Raw genomic sequence first — 20,606 nt, 5'->3', positions numbered from 1 at the left:
TGGATCTCATGTATCGCATTTTTTAATTCTTCATGCCTATTTTTATTTTCCATTTTGTCTGCAGCCATAGTTTCTTTCATGTCCCCTATGTTTTTTTCAAGCCCAGCTGGTAATTTTACCATTATTATTCTAAAATCTTGTTCAGTGATGCTGCTGATATCTGTTTTGAGCAGTTCATTAGCTGTCATTTCTTCTTGGAGTTTCTTTGATGGAGAGCTCTTTCCTTTTGTCATTTTAGTTAGCTTTCCGGCTCTTGGTGGTTTTAAAGACCGGTTATGCTCTCTGTTTCTATGAGCGCTGCTGTATCCAAGAAGACTCCTTGACTTTCCAGGGCCAATTCTTTCAGAGAGTGTTTTTTGAATGGTGTCTCTTGGTATTTCTTGTTGGGACCTTGGTTATTTTATTTTCCCATTCGTAGTGATATTTGGGACTCTCCACCTTGTGTACTCTAGCTTGTTTCTTGAGGTAGCCCTGGAAAAGAAAACAGACAGACAAACACACAGGGAGCAGGAGCACACAAACGCACAGGCTAATTCAACTAACATGCAAAGCGAGAGGGAAAACGAAAAAGTTAAGGGAAAAGACGGAGGAGGGAAGGTGAATATTTGGGAGTATAAAATACCTAAAAGGGTCAAAAAGGGGAAAAGAAAAAGAAAAAAGAAGAAAACCGATGGACAAAGAACGGTTTAAACATATACCTGGATTTCCCAGCTACAGTTAAATAGCCTTGTGTATGCAGTGCTGGTTGAAAAGCATAGAGAAAGAGAGAGAAGGCGGGGCGGGATGAGGGAAAATTGGAAATAGAATGAACAGGCAGAAGGGATAAGAAGCTTTTTTCAAAGAGGTAAAGGGTAGAATATGGTTGGATAGATGAGAGAAGGATGCTGGAATTATTTAGAGTAACTATATAGTCTAATTACTCCTGAGAGAAAGAGATGAAAATGTTGGTAGGTGTAGAATTTACATTTACAGAATGGACTCGTTGTGATTGTTTAAGCCAGCTAGGGACCAGAGTTAATCAGGTCAGTTTTCTGGGGAAAAAAGAGAGAAAATAGAAAGAAGAAGAAAATAATGAAAGAGAAAAAAAAGGAAAAAAGAGAAAAAAAAAAAAAGGGAGGAGGGCAGCTCTCAGGCAGGGATGGGTGTGGCATTATCCTATGCCTCAGGCGGGAGTTCTGCCTTGGCGGTTGTTGGGAGGAGAGTGACGGTGCTCCAGTCCCTTCTTGAACCCCGCGCTGGACCTCGCTTTTTTGGGCGTGTAAACTCCCCGTACCGGGGGCGCAGCCGAAGTTGGGTGCACTCTTCAACCCAGGCCAGTCCCAGTCTCCAAATCCCAGTCCGCGCGCCCCGCTGAAATTGCCTTAGACACAGCTTCCCAGGCAACCCCCTCGGGCAATTCCAGGCTCCCTGCCGAGCTCTGGGGGTGGAGTCAGAATCGCTGCTTCCTTCTCTGGGTAGGGCTGGTGAGCATGGGCGGGGGCTTGCCTGCTGGCTGCTCTGAGCCCGAGCCCGCTGGAGTGAGGAAAATTGGGTCCCTCTATGGCTCGTCACCCGAAACACGAACTCACAGGCTAATTTCCCAGTTTTTACTTCTTTGCCTTCCCTCTCGAGTTCCAGCCAGCCAGGAGCGCGGACGCCTGGTGTCTGAGCGGCTCTTTCAGGGGCCCCAGCCCCCCGGGAGCCACAATGGCGGCAGGCTAGCCCCTGCTCTGAAGCCCAGCCGGCCAGGAGCCTGCACAAAGAAGCAGTTTGTGTGCTCAGCCCCCTGGGACCAGTTGGTGCGAGGGGACCTGGTGTGCAGGTATTTGGCAAGTAAGGTCTTTCTCTGCCCAGAGCGGAGGTTCCCCCCCCCCCCGAACGGAGGTTTTTATGTTTCGGTCTCTCTCCTCTTCCCCTCTCACTCCCCGTAGAGGGTAGAGGGGGATCCCCTCCCACCCTTGAATCTCCCATCCTGGCCCGATTTTATCTTCCCCGGTTTGCACTCACGTTAGAAGGCTCTCTCAGTGGATTCTGCGTCCTTTTTCTCCCAATCTCTCAGGTTTTGTAAGGTTTCTAATGGCTTCAGATCCTTTTTGTGTGATGTATGGGCGCGAGTGCAAGTACGGAGCTCCTTACTTCTCCGCCATCTTGCCGACCATCGCTATGTAACTTCTTCTTCAAAAGGCCATTAATTTCAGAAGCAGGGCATATAATGTCTTTCTCTGACATGAAGAAGGCAGACACAAAGACAATGTCAAGAGAGAAGATTTCATCCCAAATGAAAGAACAAGATAAGGCCACAACCAGAGACCTAAGTGAAAAAGATATAATTAACATGGCATATGGAAATTTTAAAACAACAATGATAAGGAAACTCACTGGGATTGAGAAAAGAATAGAAGACATCAGTGAGATCTTTACCACAGAGATAAAAGTTGAAGAAGAATAAATCAGGAAGAAGTGTCGCATAAACAATTATTAGAACATACTTGATGCAATGAGCAGCAGATTGGAAGAAGCAGAGAAACAATTTAATGACCTAAAAGACAAAGTAATGGATAGCAATGAATTTGAGCAAAAGAGAAAAATAAGAATTACGGAAAAAAGATAATAAACTTAAGGAACTCTATCAAACATAATAGCATTCATATTATACAAGTCTGAGAAAAAGAATAGGGGTAAAAGTGGGCAGAATATTTATTTGAATAAATAATAGCTGAAAACTTCCCTAATCTGGGAAAGGAAACAGATATCCAGATCCAGGAGGCACAGAAAACTCCCATCAAAATCAACAAAAGCAGGCCAATACCAAGACATATTTTAATTAAATTTGCAAAAATACAGTGATAAAGAAAAAATCTTAAAAGCAGCAAGACAAAAGAAGTTCTTAACTTACATGGGACAACCCGTAAGGCTAGCTGGAGATTTCTCAATATAAACTTGGCAATCCAGAAAGGGAGTGGCATTATATATTCAAAGTGCTGAATGGGAAAAACTCTGCAACCAAGGATACTCTCTCCAGGAAGGCTAAAATTCAGAATAGAAAGAGAGAGAAAGAGTTTCCCAGACAAATCAAAACTAAAGGAGTTCATGACATTAAAACTGGCCCTGAAAGGATTATTAAAGAGGGCATATTTAGTGGAAAGCAGAGGCCAAAAGTGACAGTATGAAAGTAGGAAACACAAAATCAGTAAAAATTAAAATTTTTATAAAAGTCTGTCAAGAAACTCACACATAAATGTATATAAAATATAATAATATATACCTAAAACATAGAGGAGAGATGAGAAAAGAATGATTTCAAAATTTAATGACCATCAAATGAATAGATACTGTTATTCCCCAAAGAAGACACATACAAACCCAATGTTCACCATATATAAAGCACTACTAATAAACATGCAAAGAATAAAGATAAAGTAATCCAAATATATAACTAATAAAAAATCAACAAAACAAGAAGGAGAGAAAGATAAGAAAGAATAAAAGAAAATCTCCAGAAACAATGACAGAATAAGTAATAAAAAGGCAATAAATACTTATCTATCAATAACTATTTTGAATGTAAATGGACAAAATGCTCCAATCAAAAGTCATAGGGTATGGGAATGGATAAAAAAGAAGACCAATCCAAACACTGCCAGAAGATACTAATTTTCAACTTAAAGACACTGGAATATTGAAAATGAGCGAATAGAGGAACATTTTTTATGCAAATGGTATCAAAAAGAAGCCAGGATAACCACACTTATATTAGACAAACTAGCTTTTTTAAAATGTTAATGAGAGATAAAGAAGGACAATATAAAATAATAAAGGGTCCAACTCAAGTAGAAGATAGAACATTTATAGACATTTATGCATGCATCATGTGAGTACCCAAATATATAAAACAATTAATAACCAACAAAATGGAGCTAAATTAATAATAATACAACAGCAGGGGATTTTAACATCCCGCTTACATCAATCGACAGATCATCTAAACAGAAAATCAACAAGGAAACAAAGGTTTTGAGTGACACACAGGACCAGACGGACTTAACAGATATATGCAGAACATTACATCCTGAAATAGCAGAATATGTATTATTTTCTTTTTTGTTCCATCTCTTTTTTTTAGTAGTTTATTGTCAAGTTGATTTCCAGTGCTCATCCCACAATGCCCTCGTCCATGCTCATCACCTCCCTTCCCCTCCCCCCCCACACCCATCAGTCCTCAGTTTGTTCTCAGCATTCAAGAGTCTCTCATGGTTTGCCTCCCTCCCTCTCCACCACTATTTCCCCCCTGCTTTTTTTCCAAGTAGTTTATTGTCAAGTTGGTTTTCATATAACACCTAGTGCTCATTCTCACAAGCGCCCCCCTCAATGCCTATCACCTCCTTTCCCCTCCTCTCCATACCCATCATTACTCAGTTTGTTCTCAGCATTCAAGAGTCTCTCATGGTATGCCTCTCTCCCTCTCCCCCACTATTTCCCCACTTCTTCTCCCCAATGGTCTTCTGTTAAGTTCCTCCTAATCCTCTTATACATGCAAACATATGGTATTTATCCTTCTCTGCCTGATTTATTTCGCTCAGAATAACACCCTCAAGGTCCATCCATGTTGCTACACATAGCCAGATTTCATTTTTTCTCATTGCCATGTAGTATTACATCGTATAGATAAACCACATCTTCTTGATCCATTTGTCCGTTGATGGACACTTAGGCTCTTTCCATGTTTTGGCTATTGTTGAGAGTGCTGCTATGAACATTGTGGTCCATGTGCCCCTATGCATCAGCACTCCTGTATCCCTTGGGTAAATTCCTAAGAGTGCTATTGCTGGGACATAGGGGAGTTCTAGTGTTAATTTTTTGAGGAACCTCCACACGTTTCAGAGTGGCTGCACCAGTTCGCATTCCCACCAACAGTATAGGAGGGTGCCCATTTCTCCACATCCTCTCCAGCATCTAGAGTCCTCTGATTTGCTCATTTTAGCCACTCTGACTGGCGTGAGGTGGTATCTTAGTGTGGTTTTGATTTGCATTTCCCTGATGAGGAGGGATGCTGAGCATCGTTTCATGTGTCTGTTGGCCCTCTGGATGTCCTCTTTGGAGAAGAGTCTGTTCATATCTTCTGCCCATTTCTTCACTGGATTGTTTGTTTTTTTGGATGTGGAGTTTGAGGAGTTCCTTATAGATTTTGTATATTAGCCCTTTATCTCATATGTCATTTGCAACTATCTTTTCCCATTCCGTCGGTTGCCTATTAGTTTTATGGATTGTCTCCTTTGCCGTGCAGAAGCTTTTCATCTTGATGAGGTCCCAAGAGTTCATTTTTGCTCTTGATTCTCTTGCCTTTGGGGATGTGTCAAGTAAGAAATTGCTGTGGTTGAGGTCAAGGAGGTTGTTTCCTGTTTTCTCCTGTAGGAATTGATGGTTTCCTGTCTCACGTTCAGGTCTTTTATCCATTTTGAGTTTATTTTTGTGTATGGTGCAAGAAAATGTTCTAGTTTCATTCTTCTGTATGTTGCTGTTCACTTCTCCCAGCACCATCTGTTAAAGAGGCTGTCTTTTTTCCGTTGGATATTCTTTCCTGCTTTATCAAAGATTAGTTGGCTGTACACTTTTGGTCCAGTTCTCAGTTCTCAATTCTATTCCATTGGTCTATGTGTCTGTTTTTGTGCTAATACCATACTGTGTTGATGATGACAGGTTTGTAGTAGAGGCTAAAGTCTGGGATGGTGATACCTACCATTTTGGTTTTCTTCTTCAATATTACTTTGGCTAGCCAGGGTCTTTTGTGGTTCCATACAAATTTTAGAATAGTTCTAGTTTTGAGAAGAATGCTGCTGCAATTTTGATTGGAATTGTGTTGAATCTGCAGATTGCTTTGGGTAGTAATGACATTTTAACTATTTATTCTTCCAAACGATGATCATGGAATGTTTTTCCATTTCTTTGTGTCTCCTTCAATTTCCTTCATCAGTTTTCTATAGTTATCATCATACAGTTCTTTTATATCTTAGGTTTATTTTATATCTTAGACTTATTCCTAGGTGTTTTGGTTTTTTTTGTGCAATTCTGAATGGGATCTGTTTCCTGACTTCTCTTTCTGTTGCTTCATTATTGATGTATAAAAATGCAACCGAGTTCTGTATGTTGATTTTATACCCTGCAACTTTGCTGAATTCATGGATCAGTTCTAGTAGGCTTTGGGTGGAGTTGGTCAGGTTTTCTATGTACAGTATCATGTCATCTGAGAAAAATGGAAGTTTGACTTGTTCTTTGCCAATTCTGATGCCTTTTATTTCCTTTTGTTGTCTGATGGCTGATCCTAGGACCTCCCCCATATGTTAAACAACAGTGGTGAGAGTGGGCATCCCTTTCGTGTTCCTGATCTCAGAGGGAAAGCTCTCAGTTTTCCCCCATTGAGGATGATGTTAGCTAAGGGCTCCTCATTTTCAAGTGCACATGGAACATTGACGTTAATAGATCACATATTAGGCCTCAAAACATACCTCAACAAATATGAACAGATTGAAGTCATACCATGCACCTTTTCTAACCACAATGCTATAAAATTAGTAGTCAATCTAAGGGGAAAAAAATGGGAACACCATAAATATATGTTGATTATACAACATGCTAGTAAACAATGAATGCTCAACCAGGAAATAAAAAAAAGAAGTAAAAAAATACATGGAAACAAATGAAAATGCAAACACAATCGTCTGAAATTTTTGGGATGTAGCAAAAGCTGTCCTAAGAGGGAAGTATATAGCATTACCAGTGTACCTTAAGAAACAAGAAAAATCTCAAATAAAGAACCTAACCTTACCTAGAAACATAACCACAAACAAAGCTTGAAGCCAGTGAGAGGAAGGAAATATTAAACATAAATAAATGACATAGAAACTCAATCAAGAATAGATCATCGATGAAACCAGGAGCTGGTTATTTGAAAAAAAAAATCAATAAAATGATTAACATCTAGATTGACTCATCACAAAGAAAAGAGAAAGGACTCAATTAAATAAAATCACAAATGAGAGTAGAAATAACAACCAACACCACAGAAACACAATTATAAGAAAATATTATGAAAATATTCCAAGAAATTGGACAACCTGGAAGAAATGGATAAATTCCTAGAAAACTACCTAAACTAAAAAAGGAAGAAACAGAAAACTTCAACAGACTGATCACCAGCAAATAAATTGAATCAGGAATCAAACAACTCCCAACAAACAAGTCAGGACCAGATGGCTTCAAAGTAGAATTCTACCAAACTTTTAAAGAAGAGTTAGTACCTATTTGTCTCAAACTATTCCAAAAAAATTGAAAAGGAAAGACAACTTCCAAATTCATTCTATGAAGCCAATATTACCTTAATATGAAAACCAGATAAAAACACCACATAAAAGGACAACTTTAGGGAATATCCCTGATGAACATATACGCAAAAATTCTCAAGAAAATTCTAGCAAATGAAAGCCAACAACACATAAAAAAAAAAACCTTTATATGATCAAGTGAGTTTTATTCCTGGGTTGTAAGAGTGGTTCAATATTCATAAATCAATCAAAGTGATACATAACATCAATAATAGAAAGGATAAGAACCATATGATCATTTCAGTAGATTAAGGAAAACCATATGACAAATTACAATATGCATTTATTATAAAAAACCTTCAACAAAGTAGGGAACATACCTCAATGTAATAAAGGCCTTATATGAAAACCCCCTGGGTAACATCATCCTCAATGGAGAAAAATTGAGGGCTTTCCTCTATGGTAAGGAAGAAGACGGGGATGTCTACTCTCACCACTGTTATTAAACATACTACTGGAATTCCTAGCCACAGAAATCAGAAAAAAAAATAAAGAAAGAAAGGAAGAAAGAAAGAAAGAAAGAAAGAAAGAAAGAAAGAAAGAAAGAAAGAAAGAAAGAAAGAAAAGTCATCCAAATCAGCAAGGAACAAGTAAAACCTTCACTTTTTATGGATGACATGATATTATACATAGAAAATCAAAATACACTACCTAAAAACTGCTAGAACTGATAAACAAATTAAAAAAAGTCACAGGATACAAAATCAATGTCCGGTAATCTGTTGCATTTCTACACACTAACAATGAAATGGCAGAAAGAGAAATTAAATTATCAATTCCATTTACAGTTACAACAAAATGAATAAGGTACCTAGGAATAATCCTTACCAAAGAGGTGAAAAACCTGTAGTTTTAAAAGTATTAAACACTTATGAAAGAATTGAAGGTGAAACAAAGAAATGGAAATACATTCTATGCTCATGAATTGTAAGAACAAATATTGTTAAAATGTCTGTACCACCCAAAACAATCTGTATATTTAATGCAATCATTATCAAAATACCACTAGTACTTTTCACAGAACTAGAACCCTCTAAATCTTTGTATGGAACCACAGAAGATCCTGAATGGTCACAGCAACCTTGAAAAAGAATAACAAAGAAGGATGCATCACAATTCCAGACATCAAGTTATATTACAAAACTGTAGTAATCAAAACAGTATGGTACTGGCACAAAAAAATAAAAACAGAGATCAATAGGTGAGAATAGAAAACCTTGAGATGAACCAAAAATTATATGGTCAGTTAATCTTTGGCAAAGGACAAAAGAATATCCAATGGGAAAAACACTGTCTCTTTAACAAATGGTGCTGCACACTAATACAAAATGTTAATAAGCAGAGAAACTTTTGGTGGAGAGGAGATATATGAGAATTCTCAGTAATTTCTGCTCATTTTTTTTTCTGTAAACCTAAAACTTCTCTGAAAATGAAGTCCGATGATTCAAAAAAGGGATGACTTTTACCATACCCAAATAACAAGTGTAAAGAGGTAAATTCCAGAGGGAGGCAAGAATAATAAGAGTGAGGTCAAGGTGAATTAAAATTGTAGAAAGCTGTAGTTAGTTCAGTGGGATTAGAGTGGAGCATACATACAGGAATATCCTGAGACATCAAAGCTAAAAACTTAACTTCACAGCAAACCAAAGAGCTTATATTTATTTTGGAGACAGTGACCACTGAACATCTTAAAATTGAAGTGTAAAGCCAAATGAAATGGTATAGGAAAACCAACCAAAAAGCCAGGTACAGTTATGATAGGATTGGTAGCTGACTGTAGAAATGTTAAGATATTACAGAGGTCAACATGACTTGGATGTCAAATGAGTGTGGGATTTTAGCAGTGTTAGAGTTTTACTGAAGTTTGTAGCCTTAATAGCTAGAAAGAGGTGGTGTCACTCACGTACATAAAAGTAGTAAGAGTTGCTGGAATACCAAGTTGCTTTACAAATAACGCTTATAGTAGCTGGCATTATGACGTTGATGTTAACAGGAAAGAGATGACTCATTTTGGTGATTTAAAATAATAATTTTATTTTTTTTAATGTTTTTTATTTATTTCTAGGAGAGAGAGAAAGAGACAGCGTGAGCAGGGGAGGGTCAGAGAGAGAGGGAGTCACAGACTGAAACAGGCTCCAGGCTCCGAGCTGGCAGTCAGCACAGAGCCCAACGCGGGGCTCAAACCCACGAACCGCGAGATCATGACCTAAGCAAAAGTCGGACGCTTAACCGACTAAGCCACCCAGGCGCCCCAAAATAATAATTTTAATTGACATATAATTGAAAGTCTATACATTTCTGGTATGTGACTAAATGAGCCAGACTACTGGAGTTTGGTGTACTTTTGATGGTTTTAACTTAATGTTTTCAACTTTGGGAAAATTATGACTTACATAATTCATTATTTACATATGCTTTGCCTGTGAAACTCATGTGGAGTCACTGTTAAACTGGCCAGTGATGTAAATATTAGCTTAGAGTGTAGGATATTATAGTCAATTAACAGTCATTGCAGGTCATGATCTGAAAGTATTACTTTTAAGTACTGTATGGTCATTTGAAATATTTGATTAACTGTATTTTAAAACTGCCTATAGAATGTTAAATTCTGTTTACAGTTTGCATTTAGTTTGCATGCCAATTGGACTTTAGTAGGCATATGACTTGATATGGCCAGATGGCGTCTGGATGATGCTGAAAATCTTTGGACAATGAGGAATTATTCCATTTTTAAAGGAAATGTAAATTTGAACAAAGACTTACTTAAGCATATGGGTGGTAAAGGGAGGCACCGATGGCTACTTTTCATATACAGTTTGATCAATTTACTACTAAAACTCGAGAACATGAAGAAGAATTTAAGCCTATAATTATCTTTGGTAAATGAAAGCCTTATATAAAAGCCTATTTGCACCATTGATGGTTACTATTATGTTAAGCATAAAGCGAAGATTTCAAGGAAAAGTTAAACAGTGATTAATTTAATATGTTATACAATATCTCATCATTATAGCAAAGTCTTTTGATGAGTATAATATAAAAATGCATATACATCAAAGTAATTTTGGAAGGCTAACTGAAAAACTTGTAGTTTAAAAGGGAGTGCTGGGGCCATTTTTTATTTCTGTATTTATACTATATTGAGGCTTCTCTAATAAATTAATTAAGAAAAATTTTCATAACTAAGAAGTTTGGTTTGGTAGAGTACTCCTTAAACGGATTTGGAGATAGTGAGCCATAAGTGAATTAATAGGAGGAAAGTTTAAAATATTATGTTAATATTCTGTGGAGATATGTAGTCATAGAAATTACAGTGTATGTTCCCCTTCTTGGCTTCCATGCAGAATTTAAGTTTCTAACCTTTTTTTAAATCCCTGTGTAATTTTAATAACAGTATATTTATGGCGTTTTGATCACAAATATTGCAGACTATTGTGTTCTTTATATAGGAGTTCCTTTAATTGAGATGATCACTTTAGTTTTGTATCAGACCTATTAAATGTGTTTTGTTTCATTGCATAACTTTGAAGTATTTCTGGTTTTATTGAACCATCTTTGTTGAAGTCAGGAGACAGACCTTAAATCAATTTACAGAATTTTTTCTGCACTGCTTTTTGTCTTAAAAGTATGTGTTTTGAGAATTTTTATACTGTTACTGTTGTTTTTAGGAATGAGATTTAGGACGACTCTAATTATACTTTCTATAGATTCATGATTTTTCACTAGTTTTTGCCATTTTCAAAACAAGAAAAAATGAGGGTTGGCAAAGAGAAAAAAAGGGGATATTATTAATAGTGGATAATTGCATGTGGGATCAACATAAACACTGTCCATTGTATATTTATATAATCTGCAACAATTTAGGAAAATTATAGGCAAGGACATTTTAGAACATTACTGGTTTCTGGGCTTCTATCCAAATGAAGGCAAGATTACTGTTGAGGCAATAGTTTAAAATATATTGTTAAGTGCTATGGTCTGCTTATCGTAATGATGTTAACATCCATAATGTTAGGCTAAATTTCCCTAGCCTCTGTTCAAACATGTTTCCTCACAAACCACAAGCTCATAAGGGGTAAGGAGAAAACAGCTTAATTTGTTACTCTTTTCATGATGATATATCTGTGGCTTTCATAAGTATAATGTGGATAATATTTGAGAGATGTTGACAAATTTAAAATATGTGAAAACTATTTCACCTTGCATAAGAAAATAAACAGAATTCTAGAAATTACTCAATGATGTTTTTGTTATTAAACTGAAAATAGGTTTAATATTTTGATAGAGGAGTTACTCCTTATGGGCATTCTTCAAATTAGAGCCAGAGCATTCGTTTTAGAGATTTATAACTAAAGGAGTAGACCATATTCCAAGTCTTACTTCCTTCAGTAATTCTGAGACCTAGACAATCTACATCCTGTCTTACCAGCACCACTATTATATTTTCTTTTCTTTTTTTTTTAAAGTTCTTTTTTTTAATGTTTTTATTTCTAGGAGAGACAGAGAGACAGCGTGAGCAGGGGAGGGTCAGAGAGAGAGGGAGTCACAGACTGAAACAGGCTCCAGGCTCTGAGCTGGCAGTCAGCACAGAGCCCGACGCGGGGCTCGAACCCACGAACCGCGAGATCATGACCTAAGCGAAAGTCAGACGCTTAACCGACTAAGCCACCCAGGAGCCCCACCACTATTATATTTTCTAAAGAAGGTGTTAAGTTAGAAGATACTAACACATCAATATATTTTAGTGATTAAAAAAGAAAGTCACTTCTTATTAAAAACGATGTTTGCACGTATAGGAGGATTAGGAGGAACTTAACGGAGGTCCATGGGGGAGAAGAAGGGGGGAAATAGTGGGGGAGAGGGAGAGAGGCAAACCATGAGAGACTCTTGAATGCTGAGAACAAAATGAGGACTGATGGGTGTGCGGGGGGAGGGGGGAGATGGGCATGGAGGAGGACACTTGTGGGGATGAGCACTAGGTGTTATATGGAAACCAACTTGGCAATAAACTATTTGTAAAAAAAATAAATAAATAAAATAAAAATTAAAAAATAAAAACAAAAAATTAAAAAAAATGAAAATGATGTTTGGCTTAAAGATTTTATTTGTTTTTATAAGTAAAATAAATTTCATCTTATAAATATTTTAGGAGTGATAACAAGAACAAGGAATATTGATAAATAACACTTTACAGATATAGAAATATTTTTAAAACTATAAAGCAATATTAAATCTTAGGTACCATTAATTGCCCAAAGAGATACTAGGATATAATAAAACTTAAAGAAAGTCAACAAGAATGAATTAAAATATTTTTTCTTTACTATTTCATAGCATCAGTTTTGATGTGATTTTCTTTGTCCAAAAAATGTTACAAATATAAAAATTTAACATACACTGTCTCTTTTAGGACTGGATCTGCCATTTATGATGATGCCTCATCCCTTACTTCCAGTCAGCTTACCTCCTGCATCAGTTGCCATGGCAATGAATCAGATGAACCATCTCAATACTATTGCCAACATGGCTGCTGCAGCCCAGATTCACAGTCCACTCTCCAGAGCTGGGGCTTCTGTTATAAAGGTAAGAATCATGATTTGGAAGAAGACAAAGGTGTTAGTTATATGTAAATTTTGAGAAAATATTAGCAATACCACTGCATCTTCAGCATAAACACACAGCTTATTGACTCAGTTGTTTAGGATATAGATAGTATTGATGAATTTTATTTCTGACTATGCCTGCTAAGGTATTTTTTGTTTGTTTGTTTTTGTTACATGACCAGAGATCTCACCTTTAATTCTAGCTTCATATCTTACAGTCATGAGCACAGTGCGTGGGAGGCATAGAAAAGCTAATGGCAGAGTACAGTAGTGTATAAAAATCACTACCATTACTGGGTGAAATAAACACTACATCTTTTTGGTGTTTGGCGGGCAACTGTGGAGTAGTATATACCATACAGGATTTGTAGTCAAAAAAACCTACGGTTCAATTCTGATCTGCCACTTAGCTGAATAACCTTGGATATGATATTTAACCTGCATGAACTTGTTTCCTTAACTGTAAATTATATGTCATAGTAATAATCTATCCCACTTATTTTGTTGGTTGTCCAGAGATTATGTGAGTAAAATAGAGGTTAAAAACTGAAACATTGGAGTACCTGGGTAGTTCAGTTGGTTAAGCATCCAAGTTCAGCTCAGGTTATAATCTCATGGTTTCTGGGTTCAAGCCCCACATCAACTCTGTGCTGACAGTTCAGAGCCTGAAGTCTACTCGAGATTCTGTGACTCTCTCTCTCTCTGCCCCTCTCCTGCTTCCTCTCTGTCTCTCAAAAATAAATAAATGTTAAAAAAATTAAAAACTGTGAAACATTAAACAAATATTTATGATAATTTATAGAATTATCATTATCATTAGAATACAATTTTTTTCAAAATTTCATCACCACTATCTATTGAAAGACAAATAGTATTTTAAAGTCTGTCTTATCTTCTATTAGTTTTGCATAGAATCTCACTGCCCTCTTTCCAAGTATCATGTGAACTTGGATTTTTAACATTTATTTTCTTTGGGCAAAGAGATAATATAAAGGTATATAAAATCAAAAGTATAGTTAGGGCAACCCATTGATTTGTCTCTTTGTTCCTTCTTGTAGTCAACAAGTATCATATCCTTGATATACGTATGCTGTAGTAGACAATATGGGAAAGAGATAAAGAAGATATAATCCCTGTCTTCCAGTACTCACAAACTAAATGTGATATAAAATATAAGTATGCATTTAATTTGTACTAACAAAACAAACTGTGATGAATGGCATAAAGCATCACCAAGTATTATAAGAATTTAGAGGAGGGAGGTATTATACCTAGCTTGGCCAAAAGAAGAGGATGGGATCTCAAAAAGAATTACATTTGTTGGATTTGAACTGGGTTTTGATAATATTGAAATGATTGTAATAGATGTACATGGGGGCATGCGAAAAAAAGGCAGAGAAAATGTGAGATTTTGGACATTCTTGTTTCATTTTTATTTATTTATTTATTTATTTATTTATTTATATATCTATTTATTTATTTTCTATGCCTTATTTTGTTTTTGAGAGAGAGAGAGAGCATGAGCAGGAGAGGGACAGAGAGGGAGACACAGAATCCAAAGGCAGGCTCCAGGTTCTGAGCTAGCTATCAGCACAGAGCCCAATGCGGGGCTCAAACCCACAAACCACAAGATCATGGCCTGAGCCAAAACTGGACGCTTAACCAACTGAGCCACCCAAGTGCCCTCATTTCAAATTAGCTTCCAGTTTGGGGGATTTTTTAAAACAATGAAGAAAATTTGTAATATAACTTTTGTAGGAAAGGACAAGAAAAATTGATAATTTTTTATTATGCTTCATGTGTATTTCCATGGCCAAATAGAGTATGCTCCTGCAAAGATTGTGGCCTTCGGTAGATTAATATATCCTACCTAATCAGAACTTTGTTGTTTGAATATTTGATCCGAGTGTAAACTAGGAAATGGTTATTTTTGAGGAAACAAGTCATCCATGAATATATTTAAAGATGGAATAAGTTTCCCATGATTTTGAAATTGAATGGCTACTTATGTAAATGTGATCCCACACAACACTGGGAAACTATTAAGAAACAAAGCATGGTTTAAAGTAGATGAATTGTATGGGGTACCTGGTTGGATCAGTTGGTTAAGTGTCCGACTTTGGCTCAGGTCATGATCTTACAGTTCGTGGGTTCAAGCCCCATGACGGGCTCTGCTGGAGCATGCTTCAGATTCTGTGTCTTCTTCTCTCTCTGCCCCTCCCCTGCAAACACTCTGTCTTTTTCTATATATAATTCAAAAATAAAATAAACCTTAAAAAATGAAAAAAAAAGTAATGGAATTGTAATACTGGCTTTGAAATGATAAAAATTACTTTCAGTAGAGGCGTATTTATCACTTTTCAAAAATACATTTGTTTAATTTTCTTAATGATGATTATTCAGACTGAATCAGCTACCTTCTGTTTGAATGTTTGGGACTTTTGGTAGCTTTGCAACAAATTTGGAGTGAATAGGCACTTGGGGAGGAGCTCATGACTAGCATTTGGTTATTGGTGGTGATGATGGAAATGGTAAGGATTATTATCTTCTCCTTAAATAATCCAAATATTGTTAACATATTAAACAATAGAACTACATTTTTGGTTACTGCTGATATAACTATTTCATATGCAACTTAAAAAAGTCAAATCTTTACAAACATAAAATTGAATATTGCTCTTTAAAAGTTAATATTAGATAACATGCTTATTTAAGTCTTGCCAAATACATAGAAACCATTTGCTGAAGAAAATTGGATCTACTTTCATATAGTTATTTTGACCAAAGTCAGTTAAAAAATATTTATTTTGAATGCTTTTTCATAAAACTTTTCTATAAATCTATAGAAGTAGCTTTCTATCAGAGGATGATATAGAAATGAAGAAAAAAATGTTTATTTTAGAGAGATGATTTCAGAGACTAGTAAAGGCTTTTAATATAGTAGCTAGGTTGTCTTTGTTTTTGTAAAGGTATTATTATGGGATAGTGACAGTATTAGTTTAAAAAATTAATTCATAGGAAATCACATAATTAAAAAACGTCAAAATAATGGACAAATGGGTGTTCATATACTGAAATCTTTGCACTGCTTTCAAAAAGAGTTATCAATACGATACTAAGCTATAAGGACAGAAATTTCACACATCAGTTGATTTATATCATAACACACACTTGTTGGGGGCGCCTGGTTGACTCAGTCGGTTGGGCGTCCGACTTCGGCTCAGGTCATGATCTCACAGTTCGTGGGTTCGAGCCCCGCGTCAGGCTCTGTGCTGACTGCCAGCTCAGAGCCTGGAGCCTGTTTCAGTCCTGTGACTCCCTCTCTCTCTGACCCTCCCCTGCTCACGCTGTCTCTGTCTCTCTCAAAAATAAAAAATTACAAAAAAAAAAAAAAATAACAGACACTTGTTTTCTTGTTTTTAATTTTTTTTAACTTTTATTTATTTTTAAGGTTTTTATTTATTTCTGAGTGAGAGAGAGACAGAGAGCGTGAGCAGTGGAGGGTCAGAGAAAGAGGGAGACACAGAATCTGAAACTGGCTCCAGTCTCTGAGCTGGCTGTCAGCACAGAGCCCGACGTGGGGCTTGAACCCACGAACTGTGAGATCAAGACCTGAGCCGAAGTCAGACGCTTAGTCGACTGAGCCACCCAGGAGCCCCCAGACACTTGTTTTCAATGTGCTTTTTGGTGAAGAACAGTTTCAAAGTTTAATGTATTAGAATCCCGCAGGTAGTGGGGCAAAACTATGTATTAAGACTTTGTCATATAAAACTACTTGGGGGATATGGGAGCTATTCAAACAAAAACACATTTCCTCTATTTAAATTTACAGAGCGCTTTAAATTCCAGTGTGGTTAACAGATAATGCAATATTAGTTTCAGGTATACAATATAGTAATTCAACACTTCCTTACAACACCCAGTGCTCATCACAGCAACTGCAATGCTAAAGCCCCATTGCCTAATTAATCCATCCATCCACCACTCTCCCCTCTGGTAACATCATTTTGTTCTCTGTAGTTAAGAGTCTGTTTTTTGGCTTTTTTTTTACTTTTTATATTTTCTTATATTTATTTATTTTTGAGAGAGAGAGAGAGAGAACAAGCAAGGGAGGGGCAGAGAGAGAGGGAGACACAGAATCTAAAGCAGACTCCAGGCGCTGAGCTGTCAGCACAGAGCCCTACGTGGGGTTCAAACTCACAAACCTTGTCTCACATTTAGGTTGTTAATCCATTTTGACTTTGTTTTTTCTTTGGTGAAAGAAAGTAGTCCAGTTTCATTCATTGCAGGGTCCTGTCCAGTTTTCCCATCACCATTTGTTGAAGAACGTGCATTTTACTCTTTACATATTCTTTCCAGTTTTGTCAAAGAGTAATGGACTATATAATTGTAGGTTCATTTATGGGTTTTCTATTCTGTTCTATTGGCCTATGTATCTGTTTTGCGGGGGTGGAGTCAGGCTCCACTCTTCTTCTTTTTTTTTTTTTTTTGTATTACAAATAGTTCACTGTCAACTTGGTTTCCATATCATATAACACCCAGTGCTCATCCAACAAGTGCCCTTCTCTATGCCCAACTCCACCTTCACCCCCTCACACCCATCAGTCCTCAGTTTGTTCTCAGAATTCAAGAGTCTATCATGGTTTGCCTCTCTCCCTCTCCTCCACTATTTCCCCCTTTCTTCTCCCCCATGGTCCTCTGTTAAGTTCCTCCTAATCCTCCTATACGTGCAAACATATGATATCTGTCCTCTGCTTGACTTATTTCGCTCAGCATAACACCTTCAAGGTCCATCCATGTTGCTACACATGGCCAGATTTCATTTTTTCTCATTGCCATGTAGTATTCCATCGTAAAGAAAAACCACATCTTCTTGATCCATTTGTCCGTTGATGGACACTTAGGCCTTTTCCATGTTTTGGCTATTGTTGAGAGTGTTGCTATGAACATTAGGGTTCATGTGCTCCTATGCATCAGTACTCTTGTATCCCTTGGGTAAATTCCTATCAGTGTTATTGTTGGGTCATAGGGGAGTTCTATTGTTAATTTTTTGAGGAACCTCCACACTGTTTTCCAGAGGGGCTGTACCACTTTACATTCCCACCAACAGTGCAGGAGGGTGCCCGTTTCTCCACATCCTCTCCAGCATCTAGAGTCTCTGATTTGCTCTTTTTAGCCACTCTGACTGACATGAGGTGGTATCTCAGTGTGGTTTTGTTGTGTATTTCCCTGATGAGGAGGGATGCTGAGCACCATTTCATGTGTCTGTTGGCCCTCTGGATGTCCTCTTTGGAGAAGTGACTATTCATAGCTTCTGCCCATTTCTTCATTGGGTTGTTTGTTATTCGGGTGTGGAGTTTGGTGAGTTCCTTATACATTTTGGATATTAACCCTTTATCTGATATGTCATTTGCAACTATCATTTCCCATTCTGTCTGTTGCCTATTAGTTTTATGGATTGTTTCCTTTGACGGGCAGAAGCTTTTCATCTTGATGAAGTCCCAATAGTTTATTTTTGCTCTTGATTCTTTTGAATTTGGGGATGTGTCAAGTAAGAAATTGCTGCGGTGGAAGTCAAGGAGGTTGTTTCCTGTTTTCTCTTCTAGGGTTTTGATGGTTTCCTGTCTCATGTTCAGGTCCTTTATCCATTTTGAGTTTATTTTTGTGTATGGTGTGAGAAAATGATCTAGTTTCATTCTTCTCAATGTTTCTGTCCAGTTCTCCCAGCACCATCTGTTAAAGAGGCTGTCTTTTTTCCATTGCATACTCTTTCCTGCTTTGTCAAAGATTAGTTGGCCATACACTTTTGGGTCCAATTCTGAGTTCTCAATTCTATTCCATTGGTCTATGCGTTTGTTTTTGTGCCAATACCGTACTGTCTTGATGATGACAGCTTTGTAGTAGAGGCTAAAGTCAGGGATGGTGATAACTCCCGTATTGGTTTTCTTCTTCAATATTACTTTGGCTATTTGGGGTCTTTTGTGGTTCCATACAAATTTTATGATAGTTTGTTCTAGTTTTGAGAAGTATGCTGGTGCAATTTAGATTGGGATAGCATTGAATGTGTAGAGTGCTTTGGGTAGTAATGACATTTTAACTATATTTATTCTTCCTATCCATGAGCATGGAATGTTTTTCCATTTCTTTGTGCCTTCTTCAATTTCCTTCATAAGTTTTCTATAGTTTTCATCCTACAAATGTCTTGTATACTTGCTTAGGTTTATTCTTAGGTACTTTATGGTTTTTTGTGCAATTGTGAATGGAATCAGTTTCTTGATTTCTCTTTCTGTTGCTTCATTGTTAGTGTATAAAAATGCAACCGATTTCTGTACATTGATTTTGTACCCTGTAACATTGCTGAATTCTTGGATCAGTTCTGGTAGGCTTTTGGTGGCGTCTGTCGGGTTTTCTATGTAGAGTATCATGTCGTCTGTGAAAAGTGAAAGTTTGACTTCTTCTTTGCCAATTTTGATGCCTTTTATTTCTTTTTGTTGTGAGATGGCTGATGCTAGGACTTCCAGCACTATGTTAAACAACAGCAGTGAGAGTGGACATCCCTGAAGTATTCCTGATCTCAGGGAGAAAGCTCTCAGTTTTTCCCCATTGAGGATGATGGTAGCTGAAGGCTTCTCATAGATGGCTTTTATGATGTTTAAGTAAGTTCCTTCTATCCCTTCTATCTCGAGCGTCTTTATTAAGAAGGGAAGTTGTATTTTTTCAAATGCTTTTTCTGCATCTATCGATCAGATCATATGGTTTTTATCTTTTCTTTTGTTGATGTGATGTATCCCATTGATTGATTTGTGTATTTTGAACCAGCCCTGTAATGCTGGAATGAATCCCACTTGATCTTGGTGGATCATTCTTTTTATGTGCTGTTGGATTCGATATGCAAGTATCTTGTTGAGGATTTTTGCATCCGTATTCATCAAGAATTTTGGCTTGTAGTTCTCTTTTTTTGCTGGATCTCTGTCTGGCTTGGGAATCAGAGTGATGCTGGCTTCATAAAATGAGTCTGGAAGTTTTCCTTCGATTTCTATTTTTTGGAATAGCTTGAGAAGAATTGCTATTAATTCTGTTTTAAATGTCTGATAGAATTCCCCAGGGAAGTCATCAGGTCCAGGGCTCTTAGATAGGTCTGTCACCATCTAATAGGATTCCCTTTGTACATTAGGGCCTTTTTCTCCCTAGCTGCTTTCAAAATTCTCTCTTTGTCCTTATATTTTGCCAGTTTCACTCTGATATTTCGTGCAAATGATCGATTCAAATTACGTCTGAGGGGAGTTCTCTGTGTCTCTTGAATTTCAACGTCTACTTCCCTCTCCAGTTTGGGGAAGTTCTCTGCTTTAATTTGTTCCAGACTCCTTCAGCACCTTTCCCTCTCTCTTCCTCTTCTGGAATTCCTATGATACGGATATTGCTCCGTTTGATTGTGTCGCTGGGCTCTCGAACTCTTCTTTCATGTTCCTGAATCAGTTTATCTCTCTTTTTCTCAGTTTCTTCTTTTTCTATAATAGTGTCTTCTAAATCACTTATTTTCCTTTCTGCCTCTTCAATCCGTGCATTGGACGCCTCCAGTTTATTATGTATCTCATGTATCGCATTTTTTAATTCACCATAACTATTTTTCAGTTCCATAGTGTTT

The 20,606-nt window shown here is 37.0% G+C and overlaps 1 protein-coding gene across 1 annotated transcript in view; it reads left to right on the top strand.

Moving 5' to 3' along the window:
* DACH2 (dachshund family transcription factor 2) overlaps positions 1–20,606 on the top strand; it is a gene marked incomplete at its 3' end in the record, with an annotated part of 132,967 nt that overhangs the window by 93,528 nt on the left and 18,833 nt on the right. The window contains exon 3 of the mRNA XM_039225197.1: positions 12,769–12,941. Within this exon, the coding sequence (XP_039081128.1) occupies positions 12,769–12,941 (173 nt within the window). The remainder of the gene's footprint in view (positions 1–12,768; positions 12,942–20,606) is intronic.

The sequence above is a fragment of the Hyaena hyaena genome, unplaced genomic scaffold (genome assembly GCF_003009895.1).
Source record: "Hyaena hyaena isolate Hyena2069 unplaced genomic scaffold, ASM300989v1 scaffold_1974, whole genome shotgun sequence".
Taxonomy (NCBI): Eukaryota; Metazoa; Chordata; class Mammalia; order Carnivora; family Hyaenidae; genus Hyaena; species Hyaena hyaena.
This window is presented reverse-complemented; position numbering and strand designations above follow the sequence as displayed.